The sequence below is a fragment of the Brienomyrus brachyistius genome, chromosome 5 (assembly GCF_023856365.1).
Source record: "Brienomyrus brachyistius isolate T26 chromosome 5, BBRACH_0.4, whole genome shotgun sequence".
NCBI classification, from domain to species: Eukaryota; Metazoa; Chordata; class Actinopteri; order Osteoglossiformes; family Mormyridae; genus Brienomyrus; species Brienomyrus brachyistius.
The window spans coordinates 28,742,608-28,765,901 of record NC_064537.1 but is presented as its reverse complement, the minus strand read 5'-3'; the positions used below and the strand labels follow the sequence as shown (position 1 = coordinate 28,765,901).

The window sequence follows — 23,294 nt, the reverse complement described above, 5'->3', positions numbered from 1 at the left end:
AGCACCTACCTGAACCCCTGCCTGAATACCTGGCTGAGTACCTGCCCGAGTACCTGCCCGAGTACCTGCCTGAGTACCTGCCCGAGTGCCTGCCTGAGTACCTGCCCGAGTGCCTGGCTGAGTACCTGCCTGAATACCTAGCTGAGTATCTGCCTGAGTACCTGCCTGAATACCTGGCTGAGTACCTGCCTGAGTACCTGCCTGAATACCTGGCTGAGTACCTGCCTGAGTACCTGCCTGAATACCTGCCCGAGTGCCTGCTTGAGTACCTGCCCAAGTGCCTGCTTGAGTACCTGCCTGAGTACCTGCCTGAATACCTGCCCGAGTGCCTGCTTGAGTACCTGCCCGAGTACCTGCTTGAGTACCTGCCCGAGTACCTGCCTGAATCAGAGGTTAACACCATGACAGATTGTAATGGAATTTTGTTCAACATACAACCGGACATGGTATACCACAGACATGGTATTTTAAAATAGCATACAAAGTATTTTTTCTCAATGAAAGTATTCCTGTATGGACGGTATTTGACGATCCCACCCCATGTTTGAGTACCTCTTCCTAAAAAGTTTCTGTGCACCACTGCTCCTGATATAATTAGTTTTACCAGCTTTTTGACACTGTATCACACACGTCCAAGAGTAACATGAAATGCTCCAAAGAACGAAGTAAAACCTTAATGCCCAGTTCTCTGAGGCAGTCAACTGCACCCGCAATGTCTCCTAATGTAAGCAGCCCTCTCCTGGGTTACTGTTTCATATTAGTGGCAGGAACACATATTTAATTACTCCACATTCACAGTAAACTAAGATAAACAACTTACATCTATAAAACTGATTTGTAAGGTACTATGTGGGTATAAGCAGTCCCTAAATGAATACTAAACATACTGCACTCAATATCAATTCAATTATTTGTGGTACCTACAATGCCAGAATTTTTCATAAAACTGTGTTATTTTGTAATGCATTTACGGTATTTATTTGCCAGCATTTTACAATTCAGCACGTAGAAGAACAGTATTAAGTACATTAAACAAAGGTGGCTGGAAAACAGCACGATCCAATAAACTCCATCCATCCATTTCTATACCCACTTGTCTTATGCAGGTTTATGGGGTCTGGAGCCTATCCTGGAATCTACAGGTGAAAGGGAAGGAATAACCCAAGATGGGGCTCCAACCCATCACAGGACACACTGCAAAGCATGTTTTTGGAATGTTGGGGGAAACTCGAGTAGCAGGGAGAACATGCTCTCTCTACAAACTATAAACATGGAGAGCTGGGGCAAAGGCTCAAAAACAGGCAACTGCAGTAACCAGTGTGCCCCTGATCCAGTATATTCTGCTACAAATAAACACTTCGTCATAGAAGAAAATTCATTCACCACATAAGAACACAATGCGCATGTTTAATTAAAAGCAGCTTGTTAATTACCTCTAAATACTGCTCACAGCCATATCTAAAGATAGACAAAATGTTAAGATATTTTGAGTAAAACTAAAATTACGTTTTATGGGGAAATATTGCAGAGCATTTGCCCATAGGCAATGTGTTACGACATTTTCACAGCCTGATATAACAGATTGTCAAATACATGGTGGATTATCCAGATCGCGTCTGAAATGCGCCCATGTTGCCTTCAAGATTTTGTGCATAATTGTGGTCTGGAAAGTCGTATGGAGATTCAGGGGACATTTGTTACTAAACTAAATTTTGGAAAGGGCACATTAGCCTAGGGGAGAGGACGCAGTTTTTCACACTTTGAATGAAACATCCACAGTATGGCTATAAAGTCTGTTATAGTGGGTGTTAGGTCTGAAGTATTTTTATCAAAATGTTCGTGATATAAATATGTAAATTAGTGCACAGAAAGCCATATAGATATGAAGGCAAATTTCAGTTTTGCTTCTTAGTGTCATAATATTTTGAAAATACTGGAAATCTTATACCTTATACTTTAACGCCACCTGAGAGCATATGGTTGTCAGCCATTTCTATACAATTCTACAGTTTTGAATTAAAAATCGCTCCTGAGAGTTTTACTTGCACAAAAATGTTCTGAGGGCAGAAGGAAAAATGATTGGTTCAGAGAGATAACCAATCAGATTGTAGAGGGGGTGGGTCCAAGCAACTAAATGAGGCAGGACTAACCATTCAGATTTTTCATCCATTCAGATTTTTCGTGTAAGTAAAATTCCTACGAAACTTAAAAATAATTCTTAATTTAAATGAATGTTATATTTAAATAATATTTAAAATGTTATAATAGTTTATACATCTTTTTGCAAAGGTGAAATGTCTATGTTTACGCAACTAGTTTCTAAATGACATTCATAACCTGAATTCTGCACATTTAAAGTTAAATTTACAAATTTACTACATTTAATAGTTATTGCAAGATTTCTGGATTATAGAACATTGTCTTACTGTTAGCAGAAGATGATTATTGTCTTTTTTTCTGTAGTTTACTGTGATAAACCTCACATATTCTTTGGAGAGCAGGGCATCATGCCTGGGAATCCCACAAAATGCCTGATTAATTTGTACAGAGTCAGAGAGCCTCCCCTGAATGCGATTTGTTTGAATACTCCTCATTCAGAATGTCAGAGAAAATATCAAAGATGAAGAAAAGGTTTTACTGGTTGCACTGTGTTTAAAATCAGAATTGTATTAGTTAAAAACAGTGTTGGACGATATGAGATGTGCTCAGATGCTGATAGTGATATTAAAGGAGCCAGTTGTTTGGTCAGTCCTCAGTTAAGGTTAGCCGAAACAGTCAGGCTTTGACTATTTTATACTCTGTGAATATCACAGGCAGCATACAAATGTCTTCATTTATCATTGTGCGCTATTTGGCTGTTTGCCATGTGCTAAGATAAACCGTCTGGGTAACCGCCTAGCCACAAGTGGCATGCTGAAGCTAGCCGTCTATCAGAACCTCCCGTCCACTTTAACGGTCTCCCTCCCGTTTGTGCCACAGATCTCTAGGTACGTTACGATTGATCACACTGCTCCTCGCAGCCACGACTGGTCACGGTGAAATATGAGACTCGCTGTAAACCTGTGTTTATTGGCCAGTAATAGTTTATTATTTACTCAGCCAGTTGGAGATCAATGAAGTTTTAGAGGCTATCTCGGGTGGGGTGCCACATCCCTGTGATTCACACTCTTATTGTGCAGTCTGAGCTTGGCATCCTGCTGTCAGCCAGTGGTTTAGTCCTCCCTTATTCCTGAAAAACTTTATGAGAATGCGATACGTGATATTGGCGGCAAACGAAAGCGTCAGTTATAACGTTAGCCCCCTTGCCAAGACCCAGCCTCATCTCCTGGATGGTGAGCGGGGCCACACCCTCATCCTAGTGTCTGACGGAGTGTGACAGCCCAAGCTTGGGTAGATGTAGGCAGGCGTCTGTGCCCCCTGTTGGCCACTATTGATGGCCTTTCCTTCGACTCGATTCCCAAGCTTTCGTTTGGAGCTGCAAGCTCTCATAGACTGGCCTATATCAGCGGCCTGTCCCCCTGCTCTCTATCACAGTATTTCAGCAGAAATTACATGAAGCCCTTTGCCCCGACGAAGGACACTGACGTGACCTGGATCACACTGTTTGTGTAACCAAAGCTGTAGCCAGAGGGCTGCTCACCCGCACCAACCCTCAGTCAGCTCCTTCATGAACCAGATTCCAATGTCATTCATAGCTGAGAGTGAGTCACTCTGGAATCTCTCTACAGTGTTTCAGACCTCAGCAAACTCACAGCATAAGGCAGAGGACCAGTATAAGCAGTTTCTACACTCTGTTACAACGTGCCTTGTGCCTTTCCTTCTCCAGGAGGAATTTCAAGTCTTCGAGATTTTTGCATCTCCTCAAAGATCACATAGGACGCTAACAAAAGCTACAAGCTGTGGGGGTTGGCAGGGTGAAGGAAGTACCGTACCTTTAAAACGGCGTAAGTGATTTTCACTGGAGTTGTCTGAGTGTCTTCTCTATTGGGAAAGCTGAGCTGTGTTTTGAGGTAGATCACTTGCAGCCTGTGTTACAGCTTCCTTCTAGCACATATGTGTGTTTGTTGGCCAGAGTTAATTGCTGTGGGGCTTTGGGACTCGGGGAATGAGAGTCAACCTCAGAGAGCCTGACACCGGACCTTGGCGGGGTGGGGGGATTCACTGGATTACGGGTGTCGGTGTTCAATTACAGTAAACGTCCGTGAGGTTGCGGTGACCGCTGCCCACCGAGTCCCTGTTATTACGGCAGGAGCTGAAATGCTCCCCTGCTCAGAGGTGAATGAGGGCCTTCTCACCTCCTGCCGGCGAAGAATCGTCTCCTTTTTGGAACATTGTTTGGGGGAACGATTTTAGCCAAACTGCTTTGTTAAGCCTGAGCAAAGGTTACCCACTTTGAGCCAAAATAAGAGACAACAGAAGTGAAGCTGGGAGGAGAGGAGTGACGTATGAAGCTGTTAAATCATTACCTGCCCTTTTCCACACTGTTTGACATTATGAATGATAGGGTATATGATGATCTCCACAGAGCAAGTGGCACCATTAAAGTCCTCTAAATAACAATGCTGTCTTCGACAGGTCTTACAACACCTGCAAATACACAGTAAAGCTACAAAGGGCACCTAAACCCTGGCAATTTAAGAAAAAAAAACATTTAAAATATCAATATAATATAGATGCAGTGCTTGGAGAAGCTCGCCAGTCTTCATTGTTCAGTAAAACAAAGCCTCCAATGAATATGCAAAGACAGGGTGCTGCCAAAGGCATTAAAGGATTCCATTCCTCTGTAGTTGGCCATAAATTCTGTCTACATCTGCAAAATGTACAAAATGCTATATGAAGTCTTCAGCAATGAGAAGGTCGCCGTTTGCTTCCTGCAAGCCGTCATTACAATGTCTGCCTCTTTCTCTTTTAATTTCTACACTGAGGCACAGCCAAAGTTGGGGGTAGGCAGCGTCTGCCTGCCTGCCTGCCCAGAGAGCTCTGACGGTAATCTTCAAGCGTGCCTGGAACAAAAGATACAGTAATAAGAGGCTTTCGGTGCCACAACAAAGATTTCTTTGAAGCTCCGAGGGCTGTCTGCAGAAGGTTGCTTGCCTGTGAGGTAATCAGCAAAGCAGTGTCCACTGCACAGCATCGTGTAATGGGGGAGCTGAATGTGACGGGATCTCAGAAAGTTCAGGGATTCCTAAAGGTGACAGGATCTCTGACTTCCTGAATGAGATACATGAGCTTATTGATCCAGTTTTCTCCTCTGTTCTTTGACTGGTAAAACCAAAAGTTATATCGTTGATATCAGGTCATCAAGGAAATGTAATTTGGGCCAAAAAGGTATGTCTGGATGAGAACTGCAGTATTACCAGTAAACAGTTATGTTTGGAAGCCGTTTGTGCTAACTTGCACTGTGACATCTGATTTGGAAACAAAACTATTATTATGATGTTCCGGAAGGTTCTGAAAATTAAGTTAGTATGGAGTAAGTTTGGTCCTGTACCTTCATATATTGTCATGTCCTTAGATGGGGAAAGATGGGGACAATACAGACACATTGAGGGAGCTCTGCGTTGTGCTTCAGTGACTGAGAAAACTCTAAGGCGAGTTCGCCCACGATATTATGGATGTCTTTAAGACTTTAATACCCTCCTCTTTCTCTTAGCCAGGCCCATCGAGGTTCTGTGGGTTTTCCCGGGGTGTTCTCACATCGGGTATCGAAGGACGTGTTGAAGGGTAAAGCCACGTTATCTGAAACTGTCCTTCACATTGACATCCCTGGAACCCCACACACCCACGTCGGGTGTTCCACCTCCCACGTAGGACTACAGTTCACCCTCTGCATGTTAAAGAAGCACTCCCCTATCCCTTTCTGTTTACAGCGCTGCGTCTCTGTCAGGAGGCTTACCAGAGGCACATTATCCATGTCTGTGGCCTGCGCAGGTTAATAGCAGCTATTTATCTCAGTCCAATAATGCAGACCTCAGAACACAGTCACTGTGAGCAAACATGCTGGAGTACAGTCGGGCCTTTTTTTAGTTAAATATCCAGTTATTACGGTTCATCCTGATAAAACTTTCTCTGTGTTCGAAAAAAGAGGTAGTTTTGTTTTCGTGCCCAAGGGGAACCTAGAATTATGGATGGCTGTGCTCTGTAGCCCTGGGGCAAATGTGAGCAGAGGCATCTCCTTGTTTTGCTTAGAAATCCCTTGAGTTTAGTCTTTTATTTATTTATTTATTTTGCTACCTAGCTTGCAGTGAAATTCAACCTGAACATTAGCTATCAACCAGGGTAAGCGGTTGAAAGATGGACGGATGCAGAAATGGATGGACACTATCTATCAGTAACAAACTGGCTGTCGAGGGAGGTATGCAGGGAGAGATGATACTGTAGGCCCAGGTCTGTTCCTCCTTTCCTCCTCCTTCGTTTCTGCCTCTTTCTTCTCACTGTTCCTTGGCGCTTCTCCCCTTCCTGGGCTCAACAGGCAGAGCCGTGGCGCTGGGTGCCGCTTCTGCCACACTGTGGAAGCCCCCAAGGGCGGATGTTTCTAACAGGGTGGGCAATGTGTGGGGGTGGGCCAGCTCACGCCCACTGCTGAAGAACATCGCCGTCATCCGCATTTAATTCCCCTCCATCCCCTCCGTCTTTTATCGTGTCTCTGCCGAATAATTCCCTCCGCTGGCTTCTGTGGCATGGTCTGCCCCCTCCCACCAAAGTGTCCGTTGCTCGCCAGCGCCCCCCGCCTCCCTTTTGCTCGGCAGCAGGAATTGCAGCCATGGAAACGAATGCATCACGGCTAGAAGCAGCTCTTCTCACAAGCTCACATTCTGCATTGCACCTCCGGATACGCGGGCTGTCGAATTTGGCGCGATGTGCTGCCTGGCATCCATGTAGCTCTTTAGAGGGATTCTTCCGAACACTGAAGCTCTCTGTACTCCCTGCTTAGCAGGTCCAAAACCACAGACGTCCCAATACAACCTGTTGAAGGATTGCAGGAGTTCAGATATGCAGCTTACAACAATAGACATTATTCATGCCACCCCTGGACATAATCACACTATCTAATAAAAATACTTGCATTTAAAATGTTAATTTGGCTGTCCAAATTATCTTCAATAACTGAGACCTATCAAGTATCTTCGATAACTGAGACCTTTTTGATTGTGAAATTGGCATTCATGCTGTGTAGGATTTTTATATTTTTCTAAAACATTCATTGTTCAGCTAAAAAGAGAGGGGGAAAGTATTATATTATAAATTTTGGCCAGGCTGTGTGTTTTGTACTAATAAGGTAATAACATTGGTTTCTCTAGGAGGATAATTGCCTTTCCTTTAAAATGGACTGCTATCCTTGTATATAATCTATCAGCAAATGCTTTGGTCAGATAAAAGCTGGTAAACTCTTTCCTTATTTAAGGCAGGGCCCTCTCTAAATGCAGATTATTTGACCTTTGGAGACACGCGGCCTTGGTAAAGAGGCTCATTTTGTTCCTTGAGCTTTTAAAATGGCACTATATTCCTTCACCCTAAATGCAGTATAATAGATCCTAAAAGCCAGCGGCTGCTTTGACAGGTTTTAAGAGGTTGTTTTTAATATCGGGGGATGTGGAGTGAAGGTGACCTTGAAGTACGACTTGAATATTCAAAAAGAAACCTACTTTGATTGAAGATGTAATTAAATAGCATTTTCCCGTAAAATCAGAAACGCGGTCCTATCTCCCATTTTCGGAAGAGTCGGAAGAGACTGTAGGACAGACTTTCTCAACCCAGTCCTCCTGGACCCCCAGACGGTTCATGGCTCTTTCCCAGCTGCCTTCCAGGCAGTCCACATTTTGAGCTGGGAAGTAACAAAAATGTGGATTGTCTGGTGGTCCCCGAGCCCCGGGTCGGAAAACATTGCTGTAGGAGATAGTGCTGCCTCCATAGTCCCTGAGGTCCAGTGGCCCCCGGGCCAGGTCTCATTGAGGCGACCCATTACCTTTGCGCCCAACAGTAATTCCTCCAATAATGGGGAGCCCCCAAAGCCCCTGTTCCCATTTTGTGCTATTGGACGGGGATTAGTAATCCCAGAAAGGTGAGGGGGTGTTAATGGAGCCTCAGAGCCTGAGCCATAATTCGGGAGGGGGCCCTGTGCACGCACCTAGCGACAGCGTTCATTAGTGGCCCTGGGTAGGCCTGTGGGGCCCCAGGATTCATCAGCTGCCTCCCTTTAATTGCCTAGTAGGTATATCTGCTTCCCAGAGGCTACTGGGTGGCTGCTTGGGTTCCTCCTCATGACAGCAACTGTGTTGTTCTGCAGGGAAGCTGCAGAATGAACCCACGCATCTGGTCTGTTTCTTCTATGGTGTTTAAGACATGCTGTTAGTGTGTGTCATTTAGCATTCAGATTTACGTTGTTCATATGAAGCTTTGGGAATGTGTGTTGTCAGTATTTGATGGAAGCCATGTTTTACTGGACAGTGTATTCATTTTTTTCTTCTTCTTCACTGACCTTTTATGATGCAGCATCTGTCCTCTTATCTGACCTCTGCCATCTAGAGGAAGGCATGTACACTCCCTCACCCCAGCCGCCGAGTCTCTCATTGATCCATCCTCCCGCTCTCGCTTGTTAAGACCGCGTTGCTCATCTCATACAGCTATGTCATGACTTTGACTTGGGACTGCTGTAATTGCGACACTTGCATCCTCGGCCCCTGTCGACTTGGCGTGCCAAACACGCGTGGCCGCAGACCGCTCCCGCATAGCATAACTCTGAATTTGTTACAATTTTCTCCTGGGTCTTCCGTCTCCATGGCAGCATTTAATGAAGAAAGATCAGACAGGAAGTTGTGATCCCTTCCAGGAAGGAAGTCAGAGCAGCTTTGTCTCAAAAACGCTCCACAAAACATCACTAGGAATCTAGCTAAATACGAACTATTGTGAGATGTTCCTTGCTTGCATTCTTAATGAAAGAAATCACTTTAAACTCTTAGTTTATTATTCATTTTCCTGCAGTTTTCCCATGATATTACAATATTGGGGGTTTGGCTGGTATTTTCTGCTTGTTTACGCTGTGAATTTCCTCTCTAACCCACCACACCGCCTGTCTCCCCTACGGCTCATAAGCAATTCTGTGAGTGACTCCTGAGTGCAGCAGCCACCCTGTCTGAGAGCTGGCGGCTCAGAGCACTGATGTGTATTTCTCAGGCACAACTGTCTGCTGCCACCCAGGAATCTCTAGCTGATTAGTCCCTCCATCTCTCGCCTGAGTTAATGGCTGATTTGTCCCCTCACTAGTGGATCCTAATCAGAATTCAGGCCGTTGAGTGACTTGACTCGGGTTCAAGCCACACTCAGGATGACCGGGCAATGTCACCCAGTGATACCTTTGCTCAATGGTAATTTTGTTACATATTGCATAAATCTGCTTATATATTACATTTTCATAACATAAGATACAGGACTATTGTTGATAAGCATTGGAATTGGATTTCATTTGCACCTATTTCATATTTTCAGGTAATTAGCTATTAAAATGTCAGAAAAAAGTTCCTCGCCAGAAAAATGGCTGTAGCAGAAATGAGAAAATAAGTATTATTGACATGTTTCATTTCCAGCTGCACTAAATCAAGACATGAGGGCTTTAGATCGGCAATAGTGGTACAGAGCCTCTTATTGGGACTGAATGTCACCGAGCCCACCAGCCTAGTGACATGATACAGAGAGCTCCCAGAATGCACCCTGCTGCCTGCTGTGCCTTTGTGTGACCACTTATCTTTAATTTCTATCTCACCCTGCATAAGTTACTCACCTTGTAAAATTTGCTGGCCTTAGGTCATTCACTAAATGGAAGCCGGCATGTCCGCAAGACACTCAGTCACCATAAATGGCATTAAGCTGGCATGTCCACATTACACTCACTCACCATGAATGGCATTAAGCTGGCACGTCCACATTACACTCACTCACCATAAATGGCACTAAGCTGGCATGTCCGCATTACACTCACTCACCATAAATGACACTAAGCTGGCACGTCCGCATTACACTCACTCACCATGAATGGCATTAAGCTAGCACGTCCACATTACACTCACTCACCATGAATGGCATTAAGCTGGCACGTCCACATTACACTCACTCACCAGAAATGGCCCTAAGTTGGCATGTCCACATTACTCTCACTCACCATAAATGGCATTAAGCTGGCACGTCCGCATTACACTCACTCACCATGAATGGCATTAAGCTGGCACGTCCGCAATACACTCAGTCACCATAAATGGCATTAAGCTGGCACGTCCACATTACACTCACTCACCATAAATGGCATTAAGCTGGCACGTCCGCATTACACTCACTCTCCATAAATGACTCTAAGCTGGCACGTCCGCATTACACTCACTCACCATAAATAGCATTAAGCTGGCACATCCGCATTACACTCACTCACCATAAATGGCATTAAGCTGGCACGTCCGCATTACACTCACTCACCATAAATGGCATTAAGCTGGCATGTCCACATTACACTCACTCACCATAAATGACACTAAGCTGGCACGTCCACATTACACTCACTCACCATAAATGGCATTAAGCTGGCACGTCCACATTACACTCACTCACCATAAATGACACTAAGCTGGCACGTCCGCATTACACTCACTCACCATAAATGGCATTAAGCTGGCACGTCCGCATTACACTCACTCACCATAAATGGCATTAAGCTGGCACGTCCGCATTACACTCACTCACCATAAATGGCATTAAGCTGGCATGTCCGCATTACACTCACTCACCATAAATGACATTAAGCTGGCACGTCCACATTACACTCACTCACCATAAATGGCATTAAGCTGGCACGTCCACATTACACTCACTCACCATAAATGGCACTAAGTTGGCACGTCCGCATTACACTCAGTCACCATAAATGGCATTAAGCTGGCATGTCCGCAATACACTCACTCACCATAAATGGCATTAATCTGGCACGTCCACATTACACTCACTCACCATAAATGGCATTAATCTGGCACGTCCACATTACACTCACTCACCATAAATGGCACTAAGCTGGCACGTCCACATTACACTCACTCACCATAAATGGCACTAAGCTGGCACGTCCGCATTACACTCACTCACCATAAATGGCATTAAGCTGGCACGTCCGCATTACACTCACTCACTATAAATGGCATTAAGCTGGCACGTCCGCATTACACTCATTCACCATAAATGGCATTAAGCTGGCACGTCCGCATTACACTCATTCACCATAAATGGCATTAAGCTGGCACGTCCGCATTACACTCACTCACCATAAATAGCATTAAGCTGGCACATCCGCATTACACTCACTCACCATAAATGGCACTAAGCTGGCACATCCGCATTACACTCACTCACCATAAATGGCACTAAGCTGGCACGTCCACATTACACTCACTCACCATAAATGGCACTAAGCTGGCACATCCGCATTACACTCACTCACCATAAATGGCACTAAGCTGGCACATCCGCATTACACTCACTCACCATAAATGGCACTAAGCTGGCACGTCCGCATTACACTCACTCACCATAAATAGCATTAAGCTGGCACGTCCGCATTACACTCACTCACCATAAATAGCATTAATCTGGCACATCCGCATTACACTCACTCACCATAAATGGCATTAAGCTGGCACGTCCGCATTACACTCACTCACCATGAATAGCATTAATCTGGCACATCCGCATTACACTCACTCACCATAAATGGCATTAAGCTGGCACGTCCGCATTACACTCACTCACCATAAATGGCATTAAGCTGGCACGTCCGCATTACACTCACTCACCATAAATGGCACTAAGCTGGCACGTCCGCATTACACTCACTCACCATAAATAACATTAATCTGGCACATCCGCATTACACTCACTCACCATAAATGGCATTAAGCTGGCACGTCAGCATTACACTCACTCACTATAAATGGCATTAAGCTGGCACGTCCGCATTACACTCACTCACCATAAATGACACTAAGCTGGCACGTCCGCATTACACTCACTCACCATAAATGGCATTAATCTGGCACGTTCGCATTACACTCACTCACCATAAATGACACTAAGCTGGCACGTCCGCAATACACTCACTCACCATAAATGGCACTAAGCTGGCACGTCCGCATTACACTGACTAACCATAAATGGCACAAAGGCTGCATGTCTGATAACAGTTAACATAAATGGCTCAAAGCTGGCATGTCTGTAATACACTCACTCACCATGAATGGCACGAAGCCAGCATGTCTGTATTTCACTCAGTCACCATCAATGGCACAAAGCTGGCATGTCTGTATTCCACTCTCACCATAAATGACACTAAGACGGTACATTCTCATTACACTGACTCACCATCAATGGCACAAAGCCAGCATGTCTGATAACAGTTACTCACCATAAATGGTACAAAACTGGCACATCTGCATTACACTCACTCACCATAAATGGCAAAAGCCGGCACATAAGCATTACACTCACTCACCATAACTGGGCCAGCACATCCTTATTACACAATTTCTCTACACTGTGCTGTGCTATCATCCAATGAAGACATCCTGTAAAACATGTTCACCAACCAAGGTGATGCTACAGATCTGATTATCTGCTCACACAAACAGTCTCAATCTTCTCTAGTAGCTTCTGAAGAAGCCTTTCAGACAGCATGGCCATGACTCTGCAGACGAATTCTGCTGGAAGATACTAGTAAGCACCAAAAGAGCAACTGAGAACAATGACTCAAAGATAAAGGTTTCAAAAACATATGTAAATAGACATGTTGAGGCTTTATAATTGAAAATTTGAATAAGTAAAACAACACTTAACTGAATGGCCTGTTACTGTACAGTCCTTAGTTGTAAACTCTCTTGCCGGTATGTCCCTTGCAGAGGCTGCTCTCCCCAGCTGGGGGAAAACCCCTCCCTGCCTGGCAGCTTCTCCGGAGCCCCCCGTTCAGCTTTCACAGTGGCATGTGCGACTTACCAACATCATAAAAATTACAGCCCCCCCCCCCCCCCCCATTGGCTGAAGCTATTTGTGGGAAAGAGGATTAGTGTCCCACAGTGGTGCACAGACATCTTAAGTGTTCAGCGAACATGTAGATGTTAAGTTGAATATTTTCTGGGTGTGGTTGATGATGGCCAATTTGTGGGGGAGTATTCTACCAAATGTACAATAGCATCTTGCTTCACTGGTGTGGTTTCCTTAAAACTGTTAATTCACAATGTTAAATGTAATTGCTGTATTGGTATTAGAAGGGCCTGGATTCTTTTATTGGCTGGTTACTTCATAGTCTCAGTGTCAGAGCTGAGCAAGGGGAATTCTTACTGACAGATTTGCTTCCAAAAGGGCAATCAATGCTCCATAAAGTGTAAGGGGGGCAAATAGTGGAGGCCAGCTGTCATTGGTTCAGAAGGGGAGCTAATAAACCTGTCTGGGTGTGATGGCTTTGGGGGTGGGGGGGTCCCACACATGTTTCAAGACACACCAATAGCTCAGGGACGCACTCGTTATTTTCCCAAGTCTATTGTTTGAAAAGAATGACAGAAAAATCAAAGTGCAGTTTATTTGCAAGGGCAGAGGGAAACAGGAGTGAGCTGCTTAGAGGAATATTCGCTTGCCACCGTGGCCTGTTGCTTGGGCGAGCACAGCATACACGCTGCTGGCAGGGGGTAGTACTGTCCTTAGAGTACCCTTTCCCCAACCCAGTCCCACCTCACCATGCTCTGTCCTACCTACAGGAACCTTCAGAGGCGTCTGCAAGAGGATTGACCACTTTCCTGAAGATGCTGACTACGAGCAGGATGCTGCAGAGTATTTATTGCGTGAGTGTGACTGGTCTACCTGCCACGCACTCACCCATGCATATATACACACGCACACACACAGGCACATGTTGGGTAAACAAATCTTTATGTGGAATGCTTCATTTCTATGGGAAAATGCTAACGCTCTCTATGACAACCTTAAGCCCTACCCAGTCCCAACCATAACCATACTGTACTGTAACCATACAAGAGTTTTTTCATTGCAGTCACAGATTTTTATTAAATTGAGTTTTCCCTTATGGGGACCAGCTGTGGGGACATTGTGTCCCCATAAGGTAAGGTATACCCGCTCTCTCACACATGGATTGGTCATACACAAGGCAATGGAAGCGCTGCATATGTTTAGAAGTGCAACATTTAATCATTCTGGTATATATGTGTTTTCTATGTCCGATGCACTACATTTCCACCTTGGAATTATTCTGCGGACTCCAGCCCTTGGTACTTCCTGTTAAGCTCCCCATTAACTTTTCTCCATGACAAATACAGCAGGAACCCTCTAGCAGCAAGGCTAGCCCTCGTGCCATCCGCTGCAGTCACATGATCGCTGATTCGGGGGTAGAATTGAGGATTACCTCCAACATTTTTAGCAGCAGCTTCCTTCAAAGAGATTAGCAGGGTACAGCTTTCTGCTTCTGAAAAAGTGAGCAATCTTTGGCTCTGGGAGACTCCCCTCCCCCCAACACACATCGACGCACTCACCACCTCAGCGTGACGCTGACGTTGTGCCTTTTCCACAGCTGGTTAGTGTGACCTGGGTGTCTGGTGACATCATCTTCCCGTGGGTAACACATCCTGACCTAACAGTCTTCCCATTTCCCGTTCTCTGTGATACATCTCTGGCAACTCTTCCATGCACAGCGACTCAGTGGGCCAAACTGTCCTCACACCTCCATGGTTGGGGGTTCAAGTCCCTCCTTGGCTCCATGTGTTTGCAGTTTACATGTTTTATCCACATTGTGTTGGTATCCTAAAGATAGTCCAAAGATATGTACTTATGCTAATTCATTGACCCTAGTCTGTGAGACTATATATGCGCTGTGTCATTGACTGGTATCCCGTCTAGGGTGTCCTCTACCTCATGATCTGTGAAGGACGGGCATCCCTGTCCAGGGTGTCTCCTGCCTAGTGTTCAGTGATGGACAGGCATCCCATCCAAGGTGTCTCCTGCCTAGTGCTCAGTGATGGACAGGTATCCCGTTCAGGGTGTTTCCTGCCTCGTGCTCTGTGATGGACAGGCATCCCGTCCAGGGTGTCTCCTGCCTCGTGCTCTGTGATGGACAGGCATCCCATCTAGGGTGCCCCCTGCTTCGTGCTCTGTGATGGACAGGCATCCCATCTAGGGTGCCCGCTGCCTAGTGCCCTGTGGTAGGCTGGTATCTCATCTAGGGTGTACCCCAGATTTGTGTCCTATGCTGCTGAGAATAGCCTCCAGAAGCCCTTGAGGCTCTGACTTGGATAGAAGATGGATTGATGTTTTGCTACAGACCATGGAAAAGACAAACAGAGTTGCATTGTGGGATGGCTCCTGGTAGCTTGTGGGAATCCATCATCACATGGTTACAGCCTGTGGGAGCTATTTCCTAGTAAGGGTCCCTCACCGTCCCTCACCGTCACCCATCAGGCTTTAGACAGAAGGCAGGGAGCCTCTCATTTACTACCATTTCATGCTCTGAATTTCGATTGGACACCGGATGATTTAAGCGAAGGAACGCTAGGCACTCCACACCGGCTATTAGTGAAGCCAGCTGAGGTGTGCAGGGCGCCCCTCGACCGAATGCTCTCCCTTAGTACAATCTGCTTTACTATCCTGACAGATGCAGTTAAGTCACCCGTCATTATTCCTCCAGAATGCTCTGTCGGAGTCTCACAGCCATGCTAGTTGGCATATTGTGACAGTGAGCGTCAGTCTCAGAGAATGGGCATCTCAGAGGGAGACTGTGAGTGTGTGATGTGTGTGTGTGTGTGTCATTCACTCAGAGAATTTACTGAAACATGACATGGCAAATTCTGAAGGCTAGTTAAATGAGTGATTGATTAATGCTATATATCAGCCCGATTTTAACATGCACTAAGATTAATCCTTAAACGTGGGTAGCGGTATATTAAGACTATAATTTCAAGCCTCATAGTTACTATAATTATTACTGAAAATTTGCCTTGGTTTACTCTGCAGAAAAAGCGGTTTATAACGGCTTATGGATAACGACTTTTAAAGAAGGATATTTATACTTCCTGCTTTTCTCTGTAGTTCTGTGTGAGCACAGTGTTCCATCCGAGACCTGAGCTCACCGGCATCGACGTGTTGAATGTAGCTGCCGCTAATGACGTGCTTCAAACAAGCCTATAAACAGAAGCATTTGAACATGGAAGACATAGCAGCGAATGGGGGGGTGGGGGCAGGCTTGGAGGAAAGACGAGGATGATGAGTGGGGAGGAAGGGCTTCTCAGGAACACAGCGAATCCACGAGGGAGAAAGAGGGACGCTGGGCTGTCAGTCAAAGCTGAACCAAATTTAAATAACGGCTGGGGCGCTGACCCACCCACAGCCACACACGGAGCAAAACAAACAGCATGCTTTACGTGTTAATACTGACATGACATGCCCTGTGATGGTAAATGTTGTAAATAAAAGTTTGGATAATTTCCCAGAATCCTCTATTCCAGGGCTGCATCTCTATACACTCGGCAGATCCTGTATTATCCAGTGGATGCAGGTTGCGATGAAATGTGACTTTCGAGCAGCAAAGCCATCATCTTCCAGCCCTGGGTGCACATCTCAGCTCGGTGCAGGAGGAGAAAGAAGGACATGCCCTTTGCTGATATGACGACCGCGAGAATCGCGTCGTCCCAGATTTATCCCAACATGACACAACTCTGCCCTTGCAACATGACATTTGGGTAGAGATCTTTTTTTTTCCCTTAGATGCCCATCAAACACTGTGTTAACAAGGACCCTCTCTGATTATCTGCCCCTGTGATTATGGTGCTCTGAGGGCTTCCACTGTTTCTACTAGGTGCAGCTGACCTTTTCATCCAATGAATGACCCGCATGAAGCCTGTCTCTGCACCTTACCGACTCCTGAGCTCTGTGTGTTCGTCACACCTTCCTGGGGTGAATTTTGGCCATTTTAAGATGCAGTGAAGGCGATCTGGGCAGTGAGTAACTTTTGAAGGATACCAGGGAAATAAGAAAGATGTGAACCCCCCCCCCCCCCCCCCCCCAGGCGCCAAAACAATAAAGAGGTACACAGATAAAGACAGGAAGAGTATAGAAGTAGGGGCTTGTGTTGAGAGAGTGAGAAGATGCTTGGGACTGACAGCCACAAAATGGGACACAGCACTGTCTGAAACGTGCACCTGAATCAGGAGCCGTGAGAGTTCCTTTTTGGATGCGGAAATGTGGTATAACAAGCTTTGTGTGAGAGGCCCCGCTGATCATACCTCAGTGACTGTTTGCTGTTACTTCTGTTCCTGTGATGGGCCTGTTCTCGTCAGTGCTTGCATGTTAAATTATATTTAGATGAGTGTACAGACTGTAAAAAGTCAAGGTTCCCTTTTAGATTATGTTTAAATGAAGGATAAATTTGAATTAAATATATAGTTCTGAGTGGATGACTTTCAGCTGAACTCTACATTTCTTTAATGTTTTCCAGCAAATTCTTGGACTCCGTGTGAGGGAGAATAAGTGGGACATGCTTAGTGCGGGCTCGTATTTCCTTGAGCGATTTATTCTCTCTCTCTGTTTACAAGGGCTGGGCTCGCCTTTTATACTCCATGCTTCAGATAAAGGGAGACGGCGTGCTGGGAAACTGGGACAGTGCGAGGCCTCGCTAAGCCGCGCAAGCCGCGGGTTTATGGGACGAAGGCGACGGCAACGCTTCCAGGTGCCCGCGAGGTGCGCTGGGCCTGCACCCGCCCGCTTCTGGGGATGAAAACCTCAAGCCTCCACTGATATCTGTGCAAACTGGCTGCCCTCCAGCTGTAGGATGAGGGCTTTATGCTCGCTGACGCACAGGCTGACGCCGTGGGTGTTCATCCTGAGCATCGAGGGTCTTCCTGTCCTGGCACACTGACCTGCTGCCTGCTTGTGGTGCAGGAGCCGGTCACAGGTCTCTGCTCCGTGACCTGTCAAGCACATGGCTCCCTGAAACGAGTTTAGATCTTGCTCCCAGTTGGAAACAGGGTGGGAGTCAGCTAAAGTGCTAGACATAACACAGGGTTCAGTTCAGCTGCAGGGATGGATAGAGAGAGAGAGAGCGAGAGAGAGAGAGAGAGAGAGAGAGACAGAGAGACTGAAACCTTTACACTGTCAGAAAAAAGTATCAATTTGCACCTTTGAAGGTACAATTACTTGTCACTGGAGCTGTACCATCAAGGGTCTGCCAATCCTAGCTGTAGGTAAATGTACCTTTAAAGGTACAGAAGTGGACATTTTTGTACCATTGGGGGTACATTAATGTGTTGCTTGTACCTTAGGGAACAAAACTACTTTGTAGGACATCGCCTGTGTTTTCAACTCTGTTACATGTTTAAGTGACTGACAGATCCTGTCCTTCTCCTCATCATAATCAATAGGAGAACATAAGATAACGCTTGACGTGTCAGTCATTCTTTAGTATGCATAATGGGAGTCAAAAGGGAAGGAGAGTGGAATATGAGTTTGAAACTGGCCCTTTAACATACACCCTGTGCAAAAAAATTGGCTAAACACAAATTGCACAACATTAACGGGACCCTATTATGCCTTTCTGGTTTTTCCCCTTTGCTTTAGTGTGTTATGTACTGTAGCTTTATGTGCATGTAAACAGTCTGTGAAGTCTTAAGGCCAAAGTACATGCCGAAGGTAATATCTCTCCCCACAAAAACAATTCTTCGATAACCTGCTTGAAATGCCTAATTGGAATTCCAGCCCTTACTTCTACGACATGGTGAGGTCACCCTGTAACACAATCCTTATTGGCTGCCTACCTGCAAGGATCTCTCTGCAGAACAGGGGCAAAACGTGTAGGGCAAGCTGAGCAGCTGGGCAAGCTGACCAATCATAGCACACTGGGCTCATCGAGGGTAAATAGAGATGTGCAGTATGAGAGAAAAATATGTTTTTGGAACACTGAAGCATGTAGACCACAAAAATAATATTATGAGCAGTGAAAATGAGCATTATATGTCCCCTGTAAGCTTTGGCCCAATTCATTTTACCCAGGAGTGTATGTAGTGGATTATCATGTGATGCCGACTCCTGTTTGAATGGTCAGCTTCTCTTTGGTTGAAATGCACAGACGCAGTGTGTCTTCCATAGATCCCTGTAACCTGAACAGCGCCTGGTGCTGACTGATGCTCTTTCTGTGTCTGTCTGTCCCGCAGGGGCCGTCAGGGCGTCCAGTATCTTCCCCATCCTCAGTGTGGGGCTGCTCTTCCTCGGGGGGCTGTGTGTGGCTGCCAGCGAGTTCTACAGGAACCGGCACAACGTCGTCCTGAGTGCCGGAATCTTCTTTGTGTCTGCCGGTGAGAAGGCCTCCATCTTCACTGGGATCAGGGACGCTCTCAAGAAGCCCCTTAAGGGCCTGGATCTGAGTGTAGTGGGTGCTGAGAGAGTGAGAGCTGGCTTCAGTTTTGGTGACACACAGGGTGACATTTATTACATTTCATTTATTTAGCAGATGCTTTATCCAAAGAAACATAATTGACATAACAGGGTCAGCCAGTCTCTGTAGCACTTGGGGGACAGGGGCCCTGCTCAGGGGCCCAACAAAAGAAATGTTCTGTCAACCATGGGATTTGAACCGTCGACCTTCTGCTTATACGCACAGCACCCCGTCCTAAGCCTCTGTGCTGCCTTCACAGATGTGTGTAGGGTCAGATGGTGTATAGGGTCAAAATGGCTTTGAAAGTGCCATCCTGGTACGTGTGAACGCGAGACCCCGCTGTTGACATGGCAAGGGAATGTTGGCTCTGATTAAACAGCGGGCTGCAAATCTGCAATCTCCTTGTTGATTAAATATTTACAGCGTGTCATTAGGCAGTAGCAATGCTGAAATTTGGCTAATTGAAGCCCCTGATGGAGAGGCCACGTAATGTCAGGCAATTAAAATGTTGTGCCTGTTTCTATGCCATCGAATGCAATATAAATATAATCTGTTCTTGCTCTCACGCTGCAAAGTTTAGCTTATTTTTTAGGGGAGGAGAATTGTTTTTTCTCACATGGAGCATTTTGGTGTACATCTGTTAAGTCCACCACTCTTAAGACATATGGAATTCTGGGAAATCCATGTGTTACCCCTGTCTGTGTTTTTTTTTTTTTTTTTTTTTTTTTTTTTTAGTGGTGGGTGAATTGTGTGATGTAACCGGCTGCATATTCTGCTCCCCTCCTCCAGGCCTAAGCAACATCATCGGCATCATTGTGTACATATCGGCGAACTCCGGCGACCCCGGACAGAGCGACTCCAAGAAGAGTTACTCATACGGCTGGAGCTTCTACTTCGGCGCGCTCTCCTTCATCGCGGCCGAGATGGTGGGCGTGCTCGCCGTGCACATGTTCATTGAGCGGCACCGCAAGCTGCGGGCCAAGTCGCGCACCGAGCTCATCAAGAAGTCCAGCCTGGGCCGCATCCCCAGTTACCCGTACCGCTTCCGCAGGCGCTCCAGCTGCCCGTCCAGCGAGCCGCGCTCCCGCGACACCTCCCCCCTGGGCAAGGCCTTCGCGGGCCCCCCCGCCAGCGCTGCCGACATCTCCATGTACACGCTGTCCAGGGAGCCCAGCAAGTTGGCCATGAGTGCCCTGCTCAACTCGGAGAGGGAGTTTCTGCAGGCGCATAACTCCATGCCCAAGGACTTCAAAGACAGTCTGCACAGTAACACAGCCAACAGGAGGACCACCCCGGTGTGAGAGCCATCCAGACAGACGGAGAGCATGAGGGAAAGAGGGAGGCGAGAGCCGAGGAGGCGAGAGCAGAAGAGGAGGAGGAGGAGGATGCTAGCTGTATTGCTGAGGCTATCAAAACAGAACCACTGAGGCCAAAAGCCAAGCAGCTGCTTTCACAGTCTGCAGGGTTGGAACTTCTTTATATATATATATATATTATAAATGTTGGTGCTTCCTTGATTTAGCTTTTCCAGTAACTGTTATCTTCTGTTACAACCCCACACATGGTCAGACCCGCCAAGGACTAGCTACTGGAAAAAAGGAACAATTTCATTTCTCCCCTCCAACTTGTGAAAGAGTGTGAAAATGTAATAACTCAGCGGGTTCTCTTTTAAAAGGTGAGCAGTGTGTGATGTTGGGGGGGGGAGGGGAGGTGTTGGAAGTGCAGGTGTATCTGTTGGCTGAGAAGCACGTGCTGCTCAGGTATCAGTGAGCTGGCCTGCATGTCTGATCTGGGCTGAGTGCCTCGTTTGCAGATGACTTTACCCAGCAGCCTTTGCTGTCCAATGGGCTGTACATGAGCACGAGGCTGGTGTCAGATATGTGACCACGAACACCCTGACCATGTGACCCTCACTTTTTTTTTTTTTTTTTTTAACCGCCCTAAATGTCTACCAGGAGCCCCCCTTCTTTTCTTGGTTCCAATAGATGTGAAAGCCATTTTGTCCTATTACCAAGTCAGTAGTATCATATTATGCAATAAGAAAAATGTATTTGAAGAGAACAATAAAGTTAGCCTCTCTATGATTAGTAATGTTTTCTGTGTTGCTAGACTGATGTGGGCATGCTTATGTTCCACAGCATGGGAGTCTCTGGTGAGGTATGGTTTAATACTGTTGTATTTCATGATGCCAGCCAGGCACAACCTCAGCGAGGCAGACAGGCAGACAACCTCAGCAAGGCAGGCAGGCAGGCAGGCAGGCAGGCAGACACAACCTCAGTGAGGCAGGCAGGCAGACAACCTCAGCAAGGCAGGCAGGCAGGCAGGCAGGCAGGCAGGCAGGCAGGCAGGCAGACACAACCTCAGTGAGGCAGGTAGGCAGACAACCTCAGCAAGGCAGGCAGGCAGGCAGACACAACCTCAGTGAGGCAGGCAGGCAGACACACTCTCAGCCAGGAAACAACAGCCAGGCAGGCAGGCAGACACAACCTCAGTGAGGCAGGCAGGCAGGCACAACCTCAGCCAGAAAACATAAGCCAGCCAGCCAGCCAGGCAGACACAACCTCAGCCAGCCAGCCAGCCAGGCAGGCAGGCAGACACAACCTCAGCCAGCCAGCCAGCCAGGCAGGCAGGCAGACACAACCTCAGCCAGCCAGCCAGCCAGGCAGGCAGGCAGACACAACCTCAGCCAGCCAGCCAGCCAGGCAGGCAGGCAGACACAACCTCAGCCAGCCAGCCAGCCAGGCAGGCAGGCAGGCACAACCTCAGCCAGCCAGCAGGCAGGCAGACACAACCTCAGCCAGCCAGCAGGCAGGCAGACACAACCTCAGCCAGAAAATATCAGCCAGCAGGCAGGCAGACACAACCTCAGCCAGGCAGCAGGCAGGCAGACACAACCTCAGCCAGTCAGCAGGCAGGCAGACACAACCTCAGCTGGCCAGAGAGACACAACGTCAGCCAGAAACATCAGCCAGAAAGAATTCAGTCGGCAACAGCTGGACACATCTGCTACAGACAAGGGCCCTTCTACTACCTGAAAACATCCTTTACTCATTTATTCACTCCTTCCGCATCTGGCCCTGAGACGGGTGACCCTCTGCTACAACAGAACAAGAAGCCCAATGTATCCTCAAAAAATGACACCCAATACACAGGATACCTGCATTTCTGCTTCAGACGGACCTCACTTTCAAGCCCTCTCTGTTCTCCTTATGAAGCACATTTCATTCCCCCTTCCCTCCTGCAGTGGGAACGCCTCCTTTATAGTACACTGCAGGTCCACCATTAAACAAATAAATCAAATAGACTTATCTCTGTTCACCAAAAACCTTTACTTGTTGCATTTTACTTTGGTGACCATTAATCAACAGAAGTCAAACGATAGCAAAAAAAAAAAAAAAAAAAAAAAATCAGTCATTATTCCCAAAACCATTTGTCCAAGTCAACAAAAGCGATAAAAATTTCAAATAAATGAATAAAACTGACTTTGGAAAACAAAAGCATCAAAGCGTATTAAGGATATGTGCAAATTCTTACATCCGCATGTTCAGTAACTTCTGTATGAAACTAAATACATTTTGTGTATTTTTAAATAACATTTTACACAAGGTAAGAAGTAGTCAAAGTAAAATACAGCACACAAAGTGTTAAAAAAAAACTCCATATAACAGGGCTCACAATTCAAATGGGAGAATCAGAATTTGATAATGATCACATTGTCTGCAGGTAAATGATGAACAGGCTATGGGGAGGATTGTGCTGTGTGAAGGACAGACTTAATGATGAGGATAATCCAAATTACACAGGTGACCCTCTACACTGAGATGCCAGAACAAACACATGG

General features: G+C 46.4%; 1 protein-coding gene across 1 annotated transcript in view; it reads left to right on the top strand.

The window, feature by feature from the left end:
* The window catches only part of LOC125741734 (voltage-dependent calcium channel gamma-3 subunit-like), a 28,297-nt gene extending 7,165 nt beyond the window's left edge, over nucleotides 1-21,132 (top strand). Inside the window, exons 3-5 of the mRNA XM_049013019.1 lie at nucleotides 13,779-13,862; nucleotides 19,233-19,373; nucleotides 20,243-21,132. Of these exons, the coding sequence (XP_048868976.1) occupies nucleotides 13,779-13,862; nucleotides 19,233-19,373; nucleotides 20,243-20,754 (737 nt within the window). The 3' untranslated portion in view covers nucleotides 20,755-21,132. The remainder of the gene's footprint in view (nucleotides 1-13,778; nucleotides 13,863-19,232; nucleotides 19,374-20,242) is intronic.
* The last annotated feature ends 2,162 nt before the right edge of the window (nucleotides 21,133-23,294 follow it).